The sequence below is a fragment of the Mustela putorius genome, unplaced genomic scaffold (assembly GCF_011764305.1).
Source record: "Mustela putorius furo isolate JIRA1106 unplaced genomic scaffold, ASM1176430v1.1 tig00000242_pilon_pilon_pilon, whole genome shotgun sequence".
Classification (NCBI taxonomy): domain Eukaryota; kingdom Metazoa; phylum Chordata; class Mammalia; order Carnivora; family Mustelidae; genus Mustela; species Mustela putorius.
This window is the reverse complement of record NW_025421325.1, coordinates 11,733,282-11,754,056: the sequence shown is the minus strand read 5'-3', so window position 1 is coordinate 11,754,056 and position 20,775 is coordinate 11,733,282. Positions and strand designations below refer to the sequence as shown.

General features: G+C 36.3%; 1 protein-coding gene across 6 annotated transcripts in view; it reads right to left on the bottom strand.

The window, feature by feature from the left end:
- TTC29 (tetratricopeptide repeat domain 29) overlaps nucleotides 1-20,775 on the bottom strand; it is a 233,524-nt gene that overhangs the window by 146,093 nt on the left and 66,656 nt on the right. For all 6 annotated transcript variants that reach the window (XM_004758024.3, XM_004758023.3, XM_004758026.3 and 3 more), the window contains one exon: nucleotides 434-646. In XM_004758024.3, the coding sequence (XP_004758081.1) occupies nucleotides 434-646 (213 nt within the window). The remainder of the gene's footprint in view (nucleotides 1-433; nucleotides 647-20,775) is intronic.

The following is a 20,775-nucleotide window of genomic DNA, read 5'->3' as shown; positions in this document are numbered from 1 at the left end:
CAGAGTTCTATTTTTCTGTTACTCCTAACTAAATATTTATCATTATCTTCCCTTACCTGACCATAAGGACTTACAAACATTGAGAGGTCTCTCAGATTGAGAGAAATATACACCCTCAATCACACACAGAGACACACACCCTTAACTTTTGCAAATGACCTTACCTTGTCATTATAGGTTCATTGTTTTATAATGCTACTCCCAGAGGCTTATAATTTTGGAGATAAAGCTTTCAGGAAATTAATGGGTTTCTTGTTGTCAGCACTAAGGCACCTCTGTTTTACAGTGAAGTCTGAAAGTATATTGATGGCATTTGTCTTTGCATTTCATAGGAAATAATCACCCAAACACTTGACGAGGTTTACTTCACTCTTGGGAGAAGCAGTGTCTGCCCATTAAAGGAAGCTATGCGAGAGTGTTCTTTTCCACCCACCTTCTTTGGCTATTTCAGAAGCTTTTATTAGAATTCTGATGGCCTGTTTGTATTCTTTATTTTCCAGCATTTTGTCTGAGAGTAATCTGTATGTCCTCAGGAGACTCTCACAGGCCAACAAGTTGAGAAAGCGGCCTGTCTCGTCCTTCCATATCCGCCCTTGCGTCAACTGATGGAATGCTTCATAATGCTCAGCAGCTTCCAGAAGCTGACCTGAAGAATAAAAGCCATTCATAAATATAAACCACAGGCCAGAGCACATTTTCAAAAATTTTGTATACATCTTGTGTTTTACTATTAAAGGGGGGTGGAGACCATGGAATACAGTCAAGCATTTCTAAGGATGAAGAAGACATAAGCTGGGAAAGGAGCGATCTCAATCTGGACCTCAGATTCAGCGATGATTTCGGATGAACACCTGCTGGATGTGTCTTGGCAAGTAGAGGATTACGCATGTTTAGAAACGGGGTGAAAACCCAGTAATAATTATTAATAGCAGTGCTGTTAGCTGATCTTTATTTGACATTATGTACGTAAGGTCAGGTGCTACATGCTTTGTATGAATTTCTCATTGAATCTTCAAAACAATCCTGTGAAACAGGGATTGCTATGACCCCATTTTTACAGATGAGAAAGTGAGGTTAGGATTTTTGCCCATGGTTGCACGGCTAGTGGCTCTGTACATCCAGGCAGTCTGAGTTCAGAACCCATGCTCTCCACTACCTTCCTACACTGCTTTTCAACAGACAGCACCTCTTTCATTCCCAAGAAGATTCAGTTACCTTAAGAAAGGAGGCGTCTGTTCCAAATTTTAAATTCAATTATTATGCAGGCATTTGTATATTCTGTTTCATCTTTAGTAATTAAAATACAACTTAACTGCTTTTCAGGATTATATTTTATAATACAATTCAAAATATATCGTCTCAAAGCCAGAACTCCAAATTAGCTTTCAGTCATTTCACTCCTTGAACTACGAGCAAGCCTGTTTCTGGAAGAGTAGTGTGCAGTTCCACGCTGTGGACTGTATTCTATGTGTGAACTGCCTTGTGAAAATCCTCACAATACTCTGCAGTGTAAATACGCTTTCACGGTACTGGGAGTTACCTACACTGAAATCAACTGGAAAGGCACTTATATGTGGGCATTCCAATAGTAGTGGTTAAGACTGGTGCGGGCTCCAAGCACACAGCTTGGGTGCTTATCCCAGCTTTACCCTCTCCGCTGTTCAGTTTCAGGCTAATTCCTACCCTTTCTGTGCATGAGTTTAATTCTTTTACAAAATAGAATGATAGTGTACACTATTTAAGGTGTTATTGTGAGAAATGGATCAATATATGTTTAATACCCGAACACTGTATTCTCTAAGCATAACTTATTCTTCCTGCAAAAAATGTAGTTGAGTCTTTATGACACTATTACCACGGCTGATTAAATTAACCTATGCAAGTCTTATCAGGCTCAACATATTTTCTCAAATAGGTTTCATTAGGTATCACAGGTTAGATAATCTAGAGTATGGCAGCCACTGCCATGACTCTTCCAAATAATTTCCCCCTATTTTTGCCCTGAATTTGATGTCAGAATTAGTATTGAAGTAGTAAAGTATATACACATAAGTAAGAACAGCATTCACAGAGAAATACAATAAACAGAAGTAGATAATCAGTAAATAACCTCTAAAAACACTGAGTAGAGACGTGGCCAGTCTGAGCCCCTGTTGCACCATGCAGGAGGGCATAGATGCTGGGATACACACAGAGAGGGGAATGTGTACAGCAGAGACATTTAGAAACTTATCTTATGAAATTTCCACATGATACAAGACTACAGAGCCATAAATATGATACTATACAAGAATATTTCATTACATGGACAGGTGTTTGTGGTAAGTGAAAATATTGGAAAACAGAAAACATTTACAAAGCATGATCAGCGTTACTTGGTTGACTGATGGTTTCAATTTCCTTTCTGATTATTGGCATTTTCTAATGTTTCTATCATCAAAATATGTTTATTTTGTAATAAAAATATAGGATAGAAGCTATTTTAAAATGATGCCCAATCCTTTTTCATTTTGATGCAAATACTTAAGGTTGAAGTTCACTGTTCTAATCTATCTTCACATTTAACTCACAATTTTTCTCTTACTTCCCACAATAGCAGGCATACTTTCTCATCTCTTTCCTGTAGCACCTTTCACCAGAAACACCTTTCCTCAAATACCCATGACCCTCGTTTTTTTAAAAACTCAAATGGAGCACTGACATATATGTGTGTTATGTTTCCTCTGTTAACTATATTTCTGCCTGTAAAGTATAGCTCTGTATTCCTAGAAAAATGTATACCAGAGTTCTTTTTTTTTTCCTTTCCCATCCAGCATCCATCTACTCATAAAGTACAGGCACATATTTCTCTTTGGTCATGTGAATAGGGAAAGATAGATACAGGGAACTGTACGTAAACCAGTTAGCTCCAAAAAGAAAAAAAAAAAAATTGGGATTGTAAGGAGACTAGGAAGGACCTAATGGCATCTGTGGTTACACACAACAGCCAGTTAGAAAGAGGGTCCAAAGGTGTGCTATAAAATAAAAGATTCACTCACACTTCCAGGAGGAGAGCCAGGAGGTGAAGCTTTGGATAACCCACTAAATACAATGAGATGCAAATAAGGCAGAAAGATATATATAGTATTATGAGAACGGATGGCCATGTCCAAGATCTGGTCTACCTGGGAGCAGAAAGAAGAGGCAGGGAGAGGAAGGGAAGGGTAGAAAGTAGGGAAAGGAGAGGTAGAGAGAATGGAGAAAGGAATGAAGGTGAGAAGAGTAGAGAAAAAGTGGGGTTTGTATTCCCTAACAGCTAGACTCCTCTTCGTGTTACAGGTGCTATTCAGCATCCTGGACAGGCTGTCTAAGCAGAAATGAAATACAGGGGGTTTCAGGGACATTGGTTTCAGTTGGTTACTATGGCCAGCAACCTTGGAATAAGGTTAAGTTTGATTTTTTACTAAAGATTTGAGGGCTCATATTGGTGTCTTACTTAGCTCATGATTATTGGCCAAGGTTCAGCTCTCAGAAGAGTAAAATTAAGGTTTCTCATGAGAAAGGAGCCTGGTCCAAGATGCTGGGGAGAAAGAGAACAAGGTATTACTCTTTCCCGAAGGCCTACTGGATGCTCATGAAGATGGAAAGTTTTTCCCCCATACATTATCTTACTTAACCTTCCCCAAACTGAAGTATATATTATCATAACTTTTACGTTAAAGAGAAAATTGAGGCTCACAAAGGTTAAATGACTTAAATAGCTAAAAAGGGATGTTTAGGATTTAAATCCAGGATCATAAAAATCCCATGCCTCTTGGTTCCACCACCCCAGGTGCTGGTCAAGAATCCAAGCCTCAGGAATAAGGGTGAAGTAAGTTTCATTCTCCGGACATAAATCTCTCAAGTTAAAAACAATGTTAGAGCTGTATGATTTCTGGTCTTTTCCAGTTCTATAACTCTTTGACTCTATTCAGGCAATTGCAGGTAATTTCTAACATAAAAGCACAGATATTAGCCCCTAATGTGCTTCTGATTGGTCTTTCTGAAGGAGCCTGATGGATAACCAGCAATGCATCCTGCATCTAAATTCCCTACTTTCCCATAAAGCATGTGGTGACATCCATGGGGCTCCTGGAATTCCTAGGGTGCCCCAGACTTAGTCAGCTGTGGCCACATCTAGGATCCACTTTCCCTTCCTTAACCACATTGCCACAGATGAGGCCACTGGGGATTCTATTTTAAACCGAGGTGCCTAAACAGAGACAGTAGTGTTTCCAGTCGTTCTCAGATGTGGAAAATGTATTTCTAAACTTATTTGGTGGCAAACAGACGAGTACAGAAGCCAACAAGGTTTTGATCCAAATAATCATAAGCACACAAATGACTTGGCTACACTTTCTGAAGGCTGGTCAGAATTGAAAGCACATATTATAATATGGTATATTTGATTTTAAAATATTAAAATATAGTCTATACTATGAAGGGAGCATAGTAATTTAAATATGCAAGTATTTCCCTTTAAGCATGATTAACAATGGAATGATTTCCATTTAATTTATATTTTCAACTATGAATAGGAGTTCAAAGATTTTCTTACTTTCTGGGTAAAGACTGATATTAGTATTAAGACTAAATATTTATTAAGACATAATGTATCCTGTTTTATCTGAAAAAAATCAAATTTAATGTACTTGAGAGAAATATTACAAAAGGCCATCATTATAATGGTCATTTTGACAAAGCTAAATGTAAAAATAAATGAAAATCATGAACCAGTATTTTGGCTTACAGCATCCTGTTGTAACTTCTTTAAAGTGTTCATATATAGTCTACTCTTTGTTACCAAAGAAACTTTAAAATATCAGAAACAGGTGAGATTTCCAGATCCTACAATGAATTTTGTGGAAGGACAAGTGTCTAGACAACTGTCCTTCTCTGGAATTGTCATGTGGTAACATTGTTTTCCATTGAAGAAGAGGGCAGAGAGAATTACAACAAGGTACCCCAAAAATAAAAGTTAACTGAAAATGAGAGAGAAAAGAGAAGCTTTCAGGAATATTCATCCATAGGAAAGGTCTCTGGGGGCATGTGAGCTTTCTCAAGTGGCAGGAGGAATTACAAGCAAATCTTCATCATCCCTCTAATAACAAAGGTCTCGGGAAGAACCTCGGTAAAGACAACTAGGGCTCAACTAAATGCCTGGAATGTATGGTTCTATGCGAAGCAAAAATCCAGAGACATCACTAATATTTCAAGTGAAGTGAATATTTCGAGGAAGAAAATGGAGCCAAAATGTTTTGTGGGAGGGAGTCAAGTCCTCCACCAAGACCATCAGAAATCATTTCACTCAATAATACAAGGTGCTACCAGAAAGCACTTAGGAGATACACCGACAAGTGTATAAAACAAGTCTCCTGGTATGGATGGAAATATACTAAGCCTTGGTTCTGGGGTTTTTGCTTGTTTGTTTGTCTTAGAAATAATTACAGGACATCTACATAAACAATAGGGAGGTTGGTATGCATTTACAGCTTTTCACCTGAAGGAAAGTGCACTCTTAAAAGAAAACTCTTACAAAGTAGATTCACTTTACCTAAAGCCCACACATCCAAGAAATCCATCCATTTATTCGAAAAATACAAACAAAACCCAAACAATGTGGTAAACTGCAAAATGCTTGGTAGGATGTTAAGACAAACGCTATGTAGAGAAAATAAGATTTTATATATTTGGGTATTATCCAAATTGTTGCTTACCCCTCTTCCCTGCACAACATCTCTGAAAGTTTATAGATATTTGTTGTATCACAGCAGATGTCTAGAACAAATATTAAGCAAAAGAGAATGTATATGATCTCTCCCATTTTAGTTTTTTTTTAAAGTAGGAAGATTGACTAGATATTAACACAAATGGGTTTAAATGTGAAGCTGCCATAAAAGCAGGAACATAAATGTAATTCTCCCAGCCGCTATTTTGATGCACATTTTTGATTCCATGAATATTTTATGAAATGGCCCAAACTAAAGCCATATAACATTCCTGCATTACTGATGCTTGCGCCCGTAAGCTACGAACATTAGAGGCATGATTGAGTGCATTAAAATGAACTCATTCAGCAGTGCATTGATTACTTGAAGGGGGAGGGAAAAGAAAAAAGAAAAAAAAAAAAGAAGTTGCTCCACTTAAGAAAACAGCACACAAATCTAAACTTTGCAATATAATAAGGGTGAAAGCAAGTGTGAATAAAATAATATTTCATAAATAAAGTGTGACTCTGTCTAGACCTGACAGTAATTAGGCAAGGTGTTAATTATGTCCAAAGATGGCTCCCAGTATTATTCAGGTAATTTAAAATGTCACAATCTCTAAGATGCACAGACTGGCTTCTTTTAGTTCCATGCATCAGCAATTCTGAAAGTAGCTAATTATTTCCTTTTCTATCAACTTGTACATTTGCCAGTAAAAATAATGCTCCAGAAACAATTGCATGAAAATAATTTGACAGGTCCATAAGGCCTATTTCTTCAGAAGCACTGGTATAAGTCTTAAGCATATTTAGTGGTAAATTGTGCACATTTGTTGAGGAATTTAGGGAAATATTCCACTTTAGCTTAAAACAACAACCTAAAGGAACAATAAAGCTTTATGTATGTTATATTACATTTTAATCTGGAGCTACTGGACATCTTTGGCATTAAGTTACTATTCCATACAATGTAGACATAAAATCTGCTAGGAGCAATATTGAACAGCAACAAAAAGAGAAAAATGTTATCGCTCTTTTGTAAAAACAAAAGACATTGCTTTCCATTTTAGTTTAACTGCATGAACAATTTATATTATCTTTAGGTTTTTACATTCAATTATGATAATTATAATGGCTATACATGCTGAAATAGTTAAGGGCTTGTCACACTTTCCAATGGAAACTATCATTTGCAAGGGTTTATCTCTTGTCAGAGGAGATTTGTTCTGACTATAACCCAATGCACACCACTGCAAAATGGAATGCTAAAAACAAAGATTTTGTTCTGTAACTCAACAGCATCCTTAATAAACCAGGAGGAAAATGTGCCCATAACTTTTGAGTAACTACTTTGGGATACTTAGAAGAAACTTAAGATGCTATTTCTAAAAATGGAATCATTTCTTTATCATTTTAAACAAAGATTTCAGATGGACATTGCAGGAATGCTACAATGCCTCCATTAAAAAATATGAGTCACTAAACCAGGCAATGAAGAGGATCCCAGGAAGACAGGTTCAGGAGAAACTTACCAAGGGTCTATCAATGATGTTGACAATACTAATGAATTAATGTGTTTTTTTTTTGCTTTTGGTTTTTTGTTCCTTTTTTTTTTTTTTTTTTAGTGTGGGAGAGGGAGAGAAGGTTGGGACACAGGGAGGAGGAGAGAGAGAATCTTAAGCAGGCTCAATGCTTGGTACAAAACCTGACACTGTGCTCAATGCAGGACTCGATCTCAGGACTCTGAGATCAAGACCTGAGCCAAAATCACAGGTTGGACACTTAACTCCGACTAAGTCATCCAAGCACCCCACTAGTAAGTTAATTTTTAAAACCCAGAAGATTTGCTTGCACTTCTAAAATATTCTGAAGGGATTGATATTAATTATTGTTTTTTTAAATTTTAGATAGGTGAACTGTGGTCTATGATGGAAATGGTATACAAGCTTGACTGCCTTTTGCTATAATAAACCTCAGATGGTTTCTATCGAAGCTTTGCAATTTCTAAGGATTATGCATTAGGCAACTTTGTTTTTAAATGTGTGTAAGTGTCAAAATTCCTTAAATAATTTTTAAAAATGGAAAGCACTTGTATAATGTAAAACAATAGGACTAAATGCTAGCCATTGTAGAGTGTACAAAGTTTACTATTTCCCTCATATAATAAATTGTTTTACCTTAATCGTTGCCACCTCATCTTAAAATACTAAGTAAAAAGTGTTGACAAGTATAAAAGTCTGAGAAGCAATAACGTCAGTATTGACATCAGATCAACTAATGAATGATATTGCATTGGACTTAATCAATAATGTAATTCTTACTTGAATTATATATTGTTCATCATTTTAAACCACATTCTGATTGTGTGTATAGTTGATATGGGCAAAGAGAAAAGTATGGAAGCATATATACCAAAGTATCAGTACTGATTAACTTACAGAGGATGGAGGTGAGTGCGGGGAATATTAACGTCTCCTCAATACGTCGTTGTTTTGATCGACAATAAGCATGTGCTCTTTGGGGTATTACGAAAACCTAACAAACTGAAAATAACCTATTCAGGTGAGCATGGAGGGAGAAAAACAATGTCAGCTGAGCGCTCACTGTGAGCCTCGCACAACAGTAGCTGCTACATATATGTGTATTAGTATCTACATTCTAGAGATGAGGAAAATGAGCCTCAATGGTCCTCTTCCTCTGCCCACACCAAGTAGGTGGCAGAGTTAATGCCTGCGCAAGGCCCACTCAAGTGACCTCACTCTCTCAAGTGACCCCTTTTTAGAAACTGTGTCCAATGTTTGACCTTAAAGGCAGAGAATAAGGTTTGAACCTGAACACCATGACATAACGGGGCCACCCACACCATTTCTCTAAGTGCTCTAAACCAAGAGTAACAATGCCAGCCTCGGGGTGTGGCTGCAAAGGGCATTAAAACAGCTGAGGCACCGTGCAGGGTGCCTGGTGCTTCCTAGGCATTCAGAAACTTCTCATGCCCTTTTCTCTTTTTGGGTTATTTTATTTTATTTTTTTGGTTTTTTTAGATTTACCATTTGGAGGGAACATGACTGAGCCTGCTACACGGAATGCTTTAAAACTAAAAACTAAAGGGAACAGTGTCACTTCTTCAGTATGAAGAGCCACTTAAGGCGCGAGTGCAACCGCTCACATCCAACTTTCATCCAGCACCTGTTTCACCCTTGGTCAGTGGTAGCTCTGAAGCGATGTTTCTAGGGCAGTGCCTCGTCTCAGCCACTCAGAGGAAACACTGCCTCCAGAACAGTTTATTCAGTGTGGCAAAGACCTGTCGGCTCGGTGCAGCTGTACGAGACCTCCTTGCAAAGCTTTGAAAAAGAAAACCCCGCTGCAGCTGCAGAGCACCTCTCAATGAGGCTTCCTCTCTGTGCTACTCGTTAAGCAGTAAATAATTAAAACACCCTGAAAAAGATAGGTAAAATACAGCAGCAATGTCAGTAACACAGACATGAAAGAGAAGGGGAAAAAAATGAATTTAAAAAAAAGGCAATGAAATAATTCATTTGAAGCTCTAATAAAGTTTCATTTGCAGTCTTGTTTAAAGATATATCAGACTTCAGGGATGTAACCTAATTACATTTTTATTCTAAGTTCCATTCAAAGATCTTGGACTTTGATTCTTTAACACAGATCAAACATGGTATAATTTTCTTGTGGCTATCAATACTTAAAAAGGATCTCTTCATTAAATACTATAAGGTCTTATGAACATGTACACATAGTAGATGGAGAATAAACTGACATGCCCTGAAAAGTGACAATTAATTTATATAGAAATAGCAATGCTAATTCACTTAACTTCTGAAAAAAAAAAAAAACACTTTAATTATTAAATTAGTTTTTACTCAAATATAAAGTGACTCAGTTTCTAATACAGATCAAGTCAGATGCACCTTTGAAAATTTATCATAGTGCCCATTTTTAAAATCCATTCTTGGAATAAACTCCAAAAATGCAGGGGTAGAAGTAGTAAGAGATTGCAACCACACAGAGATTAATGGAAAACGGTGTTGACAGACCTGCAGTGGGGAGTGAGGTGTTGGAGTAATCAGTGTTCATACTTACACACTCCTTGGATTGGCTTTACTTCATACTGGTACTAGGAAACCTGAATAGAATGATGTGTTGCTCTTCCAAAGGCTCTTTTTGGAAAAGTTTTCTCCCAAGGGACATTTAATATACAAATATAGAAGCAGTTTAAAAGAAGAGGGAAACAAACAAATAGGATTTACTTTTTAACTATTAAGAGGAAAAAATGCCCCAGTGAACTTGTGAAGTTGCACCAAAGGTGTGAGTAGAGGGAGAAGGGTACTAAGTCTTAAAGATCCCCGTGGGAGAACCAACACAGAACTTGAGCTGTAAATCAGTAGCAGCCACTGGGAAATTTTGCCGGAGTTGTTTTTCTTTTTCTTTTTCTTTTTCCCCCTTCAAAACATCCACAGTGCCACCGGTGAATCTATTTTCAAAGATAAACATTGAATGAGATGCCCTTTGTCGCTTCTAATGCTGTTGTCTCTTATGGTATTCTGTATGCAATAGAGGTGTTGTCATTACAAATTTTCAAATATGATAGTAATTTAAACAGAAAATACAAGTCGTTTAAAATCCAAGATAACCATATTATGCCGGTTAAAATCTATTAATAGCAAATAACAAAGACATTATAATCTCAACTGTTGCTTAGCCCACGAATAAAATGCTAGGTCTAGAAAAACAAAAGAAAATTTTGATGTTCACTATTATCTAGGGTGACCAATTCATTCAGGTCTGTCTGGGATTTTACAGCTCAAGCCGTGAAAGTCTCAAGTCCAGGGAACTCCCTTAGTCCCCAGGCAAACTGAGATACTCAGTGCTGCTAACACTGACCAAAAGAATGTTGAAAATGTAATTAAAAAACAAAGGTGATATTCAGCGAAAGATACAATGCAATGTAATGCAATATATGTTTTACTTATTTTAAGGGCAAAAATATTAGTGTAAATAAAACATTACGATGAAAAATCTGAAAGTTTATGAATAATAATAGCATTAATCCATCAAAATGTTTTATTTTGGTCAACTTTAATTCTTCTCCTTTTTTATATCCATGTATGATTTTGACCAGTGATAAGGAATAAAAGAAATTTTTCTACTTATCTAAATTATTTTATTACAACCATAGTCTCCATATTACATATTTTCATAATAGCATTTTAAAAGCCTACATAACATTTTCTCAAGGGGGGAATGGATGTATACTTTAATCACCTGCCTAGTGCTCATATATTTAGATTAATTTTCCATTTCAAATGATATTTCAATGAACACTTTCATGTATTTTTCTATCTTTAAATTTTTATTTATGTATTTATTTATATTAAGATTATTTATTTGAGAAAGAAAGAGTGAGTGATAGAGAAAGAGAGAAAGCATAAGCAGAGGGGCAGAGGGAGAGGGAGAAGCAGACTCCCTGCTGAGCAGGGGCTCCATCCCAGGACCCTGGGATCATGACCTGAGCTGAAGGCAGAAGCTTAATGACTAAGTGACCCAGGCACCCTTTAAATTTTTTTTTTTTTTAACTTCTAGAAGTGTCATTAATAGATAAAAAGGTATGGAAAATTTCATAGTTGCTATGCATTTGCCATATTATTTTCCAGGACCATTTAAATGATTTACCTTATCACTAGCAATATACATAAGTATTCCTTTAAAAAATCATGACTTTTTTTTTTTTTGTATTTTAGGAAGTGTTAAATGGTATTTCACAATTATTCAAATTGGTTTTTAGAGAAGCTGGGTATTTTGCTATATATTCATTATATATCACATTTCTTGTTTCGTAAATTATCTGTTTATATCCCTTTTCCTGTATATTACACTTAATACTTTTCTTTTTCAAATTGATATCTATTTTATGTATAATATAGCTACTAATTCTATTATATATACTGCATACAAAGTCATTTTTTTCTCTCCTTTTTCCAAATTGTTGCTCTATATTTGAATATTGATGCTGTGTCTCCTGCTGTAGTATCTGGAAATCCTTTTCATCTATTCAGCCAACAGAACAACCCCTACTCCTTAAGAGTTGTAATGCCTTTTAAATATTCCCCTTGTTCTAATTTTCCCCATTCTAGGTTATCCCACCCTCAATTATTATTATTACTATATTATTATTTTTTTTTAAAATAGGCTTCATGCCCAGCATGGAGCCCAATGTGGGGCTGGAACTCACAACACTGATATCAATACCTGAGCTGAGATCAAGAGTTGGATGCTTAACCAAGTGAGCTACCCACGAGCCCTTCCTGCCCCCACAATTACTGAAAAGCCCAACTCACACATGGATTTCAGCCCATGACTAAAAACCCTATTGCAAAGCCACCCAAACCTGCCTGTTCTGTCAGTTCACTGATTGTTTTCTCTCCCATTTTGCTTTCCATATTTGAAGGCCTCTCTACAGTATTAGCCTACCTGAATTTAGATTTTTAGAGAATCATCCTTTCTGTGTATAATCTGGATAGGCTAAAATGATAGTGGAGATTAAGTCATGAGGGGGTCATGTTACCAGTCCCCACTGCTGGAATAGAACTCTCACTGAACAAATGAGAATCCTGGGCAAGGTAAGCCTGGGAAAAGGACCATGAAGGTAAATGGTTGGACAAGCTGACGTATGGCAGATATAATTTTTTTATCTGTAATTCTGTCAGGGACAATTTCATTTCAGAAGTCTTTTCTTATTGTAATTTTAATAAATCAAGAAAAAAATAAATCCAGAAGGTTAATTTCATGAGGTCTCTGCCAAGCAAGCCTTTGTACAGGGAGATAGTATAGGATAGTAGGAAGAACAATGAACCTAAAATCCAAAGATAGAGGCTCCCGTCTTGGCCCTGAGATGCTTTAGTTGTCTTTTAACCTCTCAGAATCCTAGTTTCTACAATCAGAAATGGGGGTAATATAACCTACCTCATGCATGAGAAAAAGGACTTCATACATAATATACCTTTCTACCTGTTACTGCCAATATGTACACTGTAGATACATTCTATTTAGTCTAAGTGTGTCTAGATGTTGCTGTTAAATCAGTTGGAAGAACCATGCACTGCAATGGTAGCTTTATAGGTATTTGTATTGAGTATGACATAGAGGTTATAAGGGGAACCAACAAAGATATGGAACTCTGGATTGAAATCTAGCACCTGCTATTAAGAAACTAGTTGGCCACAGCAAATTTATTTAATTATTCTATCCAGCTTCTTCATCTAGTAAGTTATGGTCTGGACTAGATGACTTCTAAGATCCAATATAACTCTAAAATTCATTCATCTTCAGGAATTGAACAACATAAGTTCTCAGCCCAGTTTTAAACAACTGATGACTATTTACAATTTATGAAATACATATCTACTTGTTATTCCATAGAAAGCTCTCCTCACCATTAGTGCCACCTTTATTGCATGTCTTCTTTGACATCAATGTTTAGGAATCATAAATGCTTAGGAAAAAGTAATCACCAGAGAACAATTCTGCCCTTCTATTCCCCACCCAAGTTACTCTCTTCAGTGCTACCTCATTTGCATACAATAGCTTGCCTCCAAATTAAACAACAGGGATAACCTGGAAAAAGACTTCAAGCAAAAACCTTTTGTCCTTTTCAGTATTTTTTTCATTCAATGAAAATTTAAAAATTATCTAGCCCCCCCCAACTGAAAAAAAAACACCACAGGTAGATGATCCTAACAGTGCGAAAGGGTGTATGATGCAAAATTCGTCTGCCTGTCATTCCACATCATCCGTACCCTTCTCCAGAGGCCGCCTCAGTTGAGATTTTGTATATTTGATGGGTTTTAAATCCTCTCAACAGCGCTTACATCTCTATTAATTTTTAATAAAATGAAAGAGAAAATAAAACACCACACTAAACAACTGATATATCCTTTGCATTTCTTTTAGTTATTAAGGTTGGTTTTTCTAATAAACTGGCAAATATTATTCCCTGACAAATAAGAAATTACCAAGAAATTTCTATTAATTTTGATGTGGCATCTTTGATGATATTAAAACCTCTGATGATATTGTATCTTAACCTTTTTTTTTTTTTGAGAACTGAATATTCTTTTAGTAAGTTTCGCTTCAAATGTCAAAGGAAAAAATACTCACCAGATGAAGTCATATTTATAATGGAATATAGGATAAGGTAAAATGCTCAAACTGTAGGAAATGATAGTTTATATAAGATATTAAGGAGTTTTAAAAAATATCCTTGTATTATTTCAGATGGTATACAATTGATCATGACGCACCATAATTGTTTTTTATATACCAGAGTTTAAAATTAAGGAACACTACATTCTTTACATGTCAAGTTATACCACTCCACCATTGTTTTATTCTTCCCCCCTGCCCCTGAAATAACATCTTTTGCTACTTTAGGAAAATGACTGACACCATATTGAATACTGTATTAATTTCCCAAGGATGCCATAAAAAAGTATCACAAACTGGGTAGTTTAAATGACAGACTATATTCTCTCAAAGTTTTGGAGGCTGGAAATTGAACTTAAGATGTCATCAGAGTTGGTTCCTTCTGAATGCTATGAGGAGTCTTCTCCATGCCTCTTTCCTAGCTTTTGGTAGCTTCAGATACTCCTTGCCTTATAGATGGTATTCACCCAAGCCTTCACATCATCTTCCCTCTACACATGACTCTCTGTGCCAAATTTTCCCTTTTCAGAAGGACACCAGCCATACTGGATTAGGGCTCACCCTAATGATAGTGTCTTAATTTGATCATTTCCAAAGACCTGTTTCCAAATAAGGTCACATACACAGGTATGGAGGTTGGGAATCAATACCATGAGGCTCAGGTTCAAGACAGCAACACAAGAAGATTCTAAACTCACCCTTTCTCAGGGACATATGAGTCTATAGCTACATATGAAATAATTACCTCAAAAACCCCTAAAAGCTGGCTGAGTGATGACTACACATCAGGCAAACAAGAAGAAACCACATCAATGTGGGTAGGAGAGGCTGGGACACAAACATGCCCTAAACTAGACCCCTGGCATGGCAACCAACACACAACTTTGGGAGACCTCAAAACCCAGAGTGACTCCCTTAGGAGCAAAGGGTTCAAACCCCATACTGGGCCTCTCAACTTTTAAGACATGCACTTGAGAGACAAGCCCTCAAACATCTAACTTGGAAAACAAATGAAGATCTTATCTCAAAAACCCACAAGACTAGCAATCTGAGTAGCCACTCCTAAAGAATTTGCAAACTAGAATTTATCCCAGGGCCCAGCTCAGAGGCAGCCAATCAGGACCAGACTTAAAGTGAAGGAGGTTCATCGGTTTATATTAAAACATTGCCCTGAGGGGCAGGCATCAAATTTAACACACATCTAGGAGCTTGCTGGAATACTCTCTGGGAGAGATAGGCATGATCTTCAAGTTCTCCTTCTGCTGTGCTCCAAAGTACCAGTAGGTCTTGGAAGGAAGCTTTTGTACATGTTTGGTGTTCTGATTTTTGTGGCTGCTGCCTGCCAAGGGGACACCTCTATATCACCTGGCTATGGTGGCCAGTGGGGCTTATGCTCATGGGTCCCACAGGACTATAATCAACAAAGAGTTCTTAGAGAGTTAAAACTTCAGGCAAGAGGCAAAGACCCAGGAGTTCAGTGTTTCTGAGGAGGCCTATTAGCTAATCATCATGACTGTAGCCTGAGGGGCAGGCCTCTAATAAAACTGGGCTGACTGTAATCCTTTCCAGAGACCTCAGAGGGTGGGCACTATTTCTGTGAATTATCTCCTGCTGCACTGCAGAGTTCCAGTGTCTCCTGAAGAGGAGGTTTACATGTGTCTGGTGCCCTGGGTTTCATGCCTGGTTCTCTAGTTTTTGTGGCTGCCACCAAAGGGATGTTCCTTGATTACTTCGCTCTGGTAACCAGGGAAGCTTGTGTTCCTGTATTCCTCGGGACTACAGCAATTGGAGAGATAATTCTTGGCAGGCTACCACCCCCAGGACACTGTGCAATTAGTGGACTGAGGCACAGCCTCCAGTATTTCTGTGAAGAAGGCATCTTTGCTTGTCTTGGAGCTTCAGAGCTAAGGGGGAGGCTTCGGGTTTGGCACATACCTATTGGTCTTTGGAGCTGCTCTTAAGGAATATAGGTTGTGGACACCATCTTGGTGTTCTCCCTCTATCTTGCTTTAGCTCACTGGTATCTCCCATAAAAGAGTATATATACTTGTCTGGAGCCTTGACTTTTGCAACTGATCCCCAAGGGATGCCTCCAGATTGCCTTGTTCTGGGGGCCAGGAGATTTATGCTTGTGATCCCACAGACTATATATATTTGCATACTTTTAAAAGCTGATGGCTGAGGGTCTTGCTTCTGGGTAACCTGAACCTAAGTACTGAGATATTCCCCTTTGGAACACTGACAGGTCATGGCATCCTCAAATACTGGGAGCTATTAAATATAAAATAGGATGCTTGGATAAGCACAAAGGTTTGAGAATCAACCAGGATCTGGAGCAGGGTTGAATGACAAGATTCATCTCTTACGCCAGATCCCTCTTTCAAGCCTAAAGAAGTGGTTTTATCTACCATATAAATATTTGAATTATAACACTAAGGAAAGTCATCAAATCACAAGAGATAAATAGAAGAAAGGAATGGAATGACTGACCTGAAGAATAGAGCAACCAAAACACAACGGCAGAGGACACACGGGAGACAACCCCTGAAGTGCCAGGCCCTGGACACGACATGACCTCTTCTTTAGAAGGCCATTACTTTCAGGAGCAGGTGACATAACTGGCTTTTCTAACACAGAGAAGAAGGCAGAGACTTAGACAAAATACCAAAACAGAATTTATACCATTTGAAAGAACAAGATAAGGCCATGGCCAGAGATCTGTGAAACAGATATAAGTAACATTTCTGAAAATGAGACCATGAGGGAGAATTTAAAGCAACAATACTCACTGGGCTCGTGAAAAGAATAGAAGACATCAGTGAGACTCCATGACAGAGATGAAAAAGTTAAAAAAGAATCAGAGGTGAAGAATGCATTAATGACAAAATATGGAAAATAATAAAGCTGAACAAAAGACAAAGAAGAATTTGCAGCTGGAGAAGAGATTTAGGGAACTCAGTGACTCTTTAAAACTTAGTAACATTCATGTTCTAGGGGTCCCAGAAGAAGAGAGAGAAAAGGGGGCAGAAAATTTATTTCAAGGAACAATAGCAGAAAACTAAATTGGGGAAGGAAAACAGATGTCCAGATCCAGGAGATACAGAGAACTCCCCTCAAAATCAACAAGAGCAGGCCAAAACCGAGACATGTTGTAATTAAATTTGCAAAACATAGTAATAAAAAAATCATAAAAGTAGCAAGAAAAAGAACATCTCAACTTATAAGAGAAAGAACATCAAACTCAGGGAGTATGACTCTGTAACCTGAACTCAAACCACTAACCCCCATTTCCTTTATTTTATTGATTCATATTTTTAATCATTTTTTTCAGGCAGAAATTCAGATAATATGTGTTTATTTTACTTCAGAAATGCTATCTTTAGTCCTCATACACAAATAGGGACCTAACTGTAAAGTTAGTTTTAGAAATTAAGTAATGAACAATAGTGCTGTAAGTCTAAGCATAGTTCACAATTGGTTATAATAACTGAAATCTCTGTCTAATGTAATAGGGCACTATAAGATCAATCATTAAATTAAAAATAGCAGTTAATATGAATAAGAGTAATGAATGAAAATATGGTTTGAAATTGCCAGTAGAATTTTCTCTTGTGAGATTGAGCTAAGAATTAGTAGTATACAAATTGAAGTAAAAAGTGAATGACAACCAAAAAACAAAACAAAATGGCAATAAGCACATAACTATCAATAATTACTTTAAATGTAAATGAAATAAATTCTCCAATCAGAAGACAAAGAGTGACTGAGCAGATAAAAACAAAAAACAAACAAAAAACCATCAACTATATGCTGTCCATGAGGGTTGTTCTAGATGTAAGTATATGTAGACTGAAAGTGAATAGATGGAAAAGGTGTTCCATGCAAATGGAAAACAAAACAAGGTTGAAAGAGCTATACTTATAACAGACAAAACGGGCTATTTAAAATAAAGACTGTAATAAGAGACCAATAAGAGCATTACATAATGATAAAGGGGTCAATCCAACAAATAGTTATAAATATTTATGCACCCAACATAGGAGCACCTAAATATATAAGGCAAATATTAACATACTTAAAGAGAGAAATAGCAATACAATAAGAGTAGGGAACTTTACTACCCCACTTACATCAATTCAGACAGAAAATCAATAAGGAAACTTGGCCTTAAATAACACATTGCACTAGATGGACTTAACAGATATTTATAGAACATTCCATCCCAAAGCAACAGAATATACATTCTTCTCAAGTGAAAGGACATGAAACATTTTCTAAGATAGATCATATGTTAGGCTCTAAAATGTGTCTCAATAAATTTAAGAGGAATGAAATCATATCAAGCATCTTTTCTGACCACAATGGCATGACACTACAAATTAATTATATAAAGAAAACTGGAAGATTAAACAGCATCTACCAAAAACCTCTGTGGAAAGAAATAAGAAAAATCAAGTAATACTTTAGACAAACAAAAATGGAAATATAATATAACAAAATTTATGGAATGCAACAAAAACAGTTCTAAGGATGTTCACAGCAGTAAGTGCCTATCTCAAGAAACAAGAAAAGTCTCAAATAAACAACCTAACTTTACACCTCAAGGAACTAAAAAAAGAATAAAGTCCAAATAAGTAGTAAAAAGAAAATAACAAAGATTAGAGCAGAAATAAATAGACAGGAAAGAAGCTGATTCTTTGAAAAGATAAATAAAATTGACAACCTTTTAGGTAGACTCATCAAGAATAAAAGAAAAAGGATTCAAATGAAATCAGAAAGGAAAGAAGAGACATGACAACTGATACCACAGTATACAAAAGATCATGAGAGTACTATGAATGATTATATGCCAACAAGGTAGACAACCTAGATGAAATGGATAAATTCCTAGGCATATATAGCATATCAAGACAAAGTCATGATGAAATACAAACTCTAAACAGACTGATTACTAGTAAGATTAAATCAATAATCACAAATCTCCAAACAAACAAAAGGCCAGGACCAGATAGCTTCACTGGTGAATTTCACCAATCATTCAAAGAAAGATTAATATCAATTCTTCTCAAACTCTTCCAAAGACTAGAGGAGGAGGGAACTCTTCCAAATTCATTTTATGAGGTCATTATTATCTTAATACCAGAACCAGACAAGGATGCCACAAGAAAAGAAAATTACAGGCCAATATTCCTGGAGAACTTAGATACAAAAATCCTCAATATAATACTAGCAAACCAAATTCATCAATACATTAAAGCAATAAGTAAATCAAGCAGGATTTGCAATTTGTTCCAGGGATGCAAGAATGGTTCAATATTAACAAATCAGTCAATGTGACATACCATATTAACAAAATTAAGAAAAAAATTCACATGATAATCTCAATAGATCCACAATAGCTAAACTATGGAAAGAGCCTGGTGTCCATCAACAGATGAATGGTTAAAGAAGATGTTGTACACACACACACACACACACACACACACAGAGAGGAATATTATGCAGCCATCAAAATGAAATCTTGCCATTTGCAATGACGTGGATTGAACTAGAGGGTATTATGCTAAGCAAAATAAGTCAATAAGAGAAAGACAATTATCATATGATCTCACTGATATGAGGAACTTGAAAAACAAGGCAGAGGATTATTGGGGAAGGAAAGGAAAAAGGAGATAAGACAAAACCAGAGAGGGAGACAAACCACAGGAGACTCATAATCGCAGGAAACAAACTGAGGGTTGAAGGAGTGGGAAGGATGGCATGGCTACATGGCAGACAGTAGGAAGGTATGTGCTATGGTGAGTGCTGTGAATTGTGTAAAATCGATGAATAACAGACCTGTGCCCCTGAAACAAATAATACATTATATGTAAATAAATAAATAAATAAATAAATAAGATAGCCTGTTCTGTCAATATTTTGCTTAAATAACAAAGCACAAAAGAAATTTCAAATGTATTCACATATAACAGGAAGGTAGGAAAAATTGTGGGATATGTATATTATACACAATATTGGCAGATAACATGCAACTGTATCTTGTAATGAATTGCACAGATATGAAAAGTCATTATTAGTTGAAGAGAGACGATTCTTCTTTCAATTCAGGAAAGATTAAATGACTATAAGAAATTCCATAGCAGTTTTATCTAAGCAAGATAAAACATGATTAGTGTGGAAAATCATCAAATTCTATTTTAAAATTAAATAATCCCAGCACACATTTGTAGAAGATGGTGACAATGTACAGTTTAGAATAAGCAACCAGAAGTCCTTCCTTCCATTCAAAAAAATTTTTTTATATCTAGAAAGAATAAAGAAAGTAGTACTAAGCTTTTGGTTGACAGTGAACTGTGGGCCTGATATCATGGTGGGCAGATACACTCAAGATGGGGCATACAGTTGCAAAAACAAACAAAGAAACAAACTTTATATCATCTTTGGCTATGTGGAGAGTGCAAAGCTCAGAAAAGTTTCAAACAGATTTTAGCTATCTGAAGTACTAGTGAAGAGACTGGTAAATATTTTGTTAATCTAAAATCAAAATCTGCTATTTTAACTGGGATTCTGGATCAAGAATATGGATCAGGATTTTAATGTAAAACCACCTACCTTAAGGGCTAACATTTAAGACATAAAGCATCTTGTGATATTATTTGCCAAGCATCTGAAAAGGGATCTAAATATCCTGCTGTAGGACCAATTTAGTCTCTAACAGCCAGTTCTAATAAAACTGTAGTAGCTATGTGATAGATAATATGAGTCAGACTAAATGATTCAAAGAAAATATATTTGTACTTCCTCATACTACTATCATCTGTACAATTTAAACC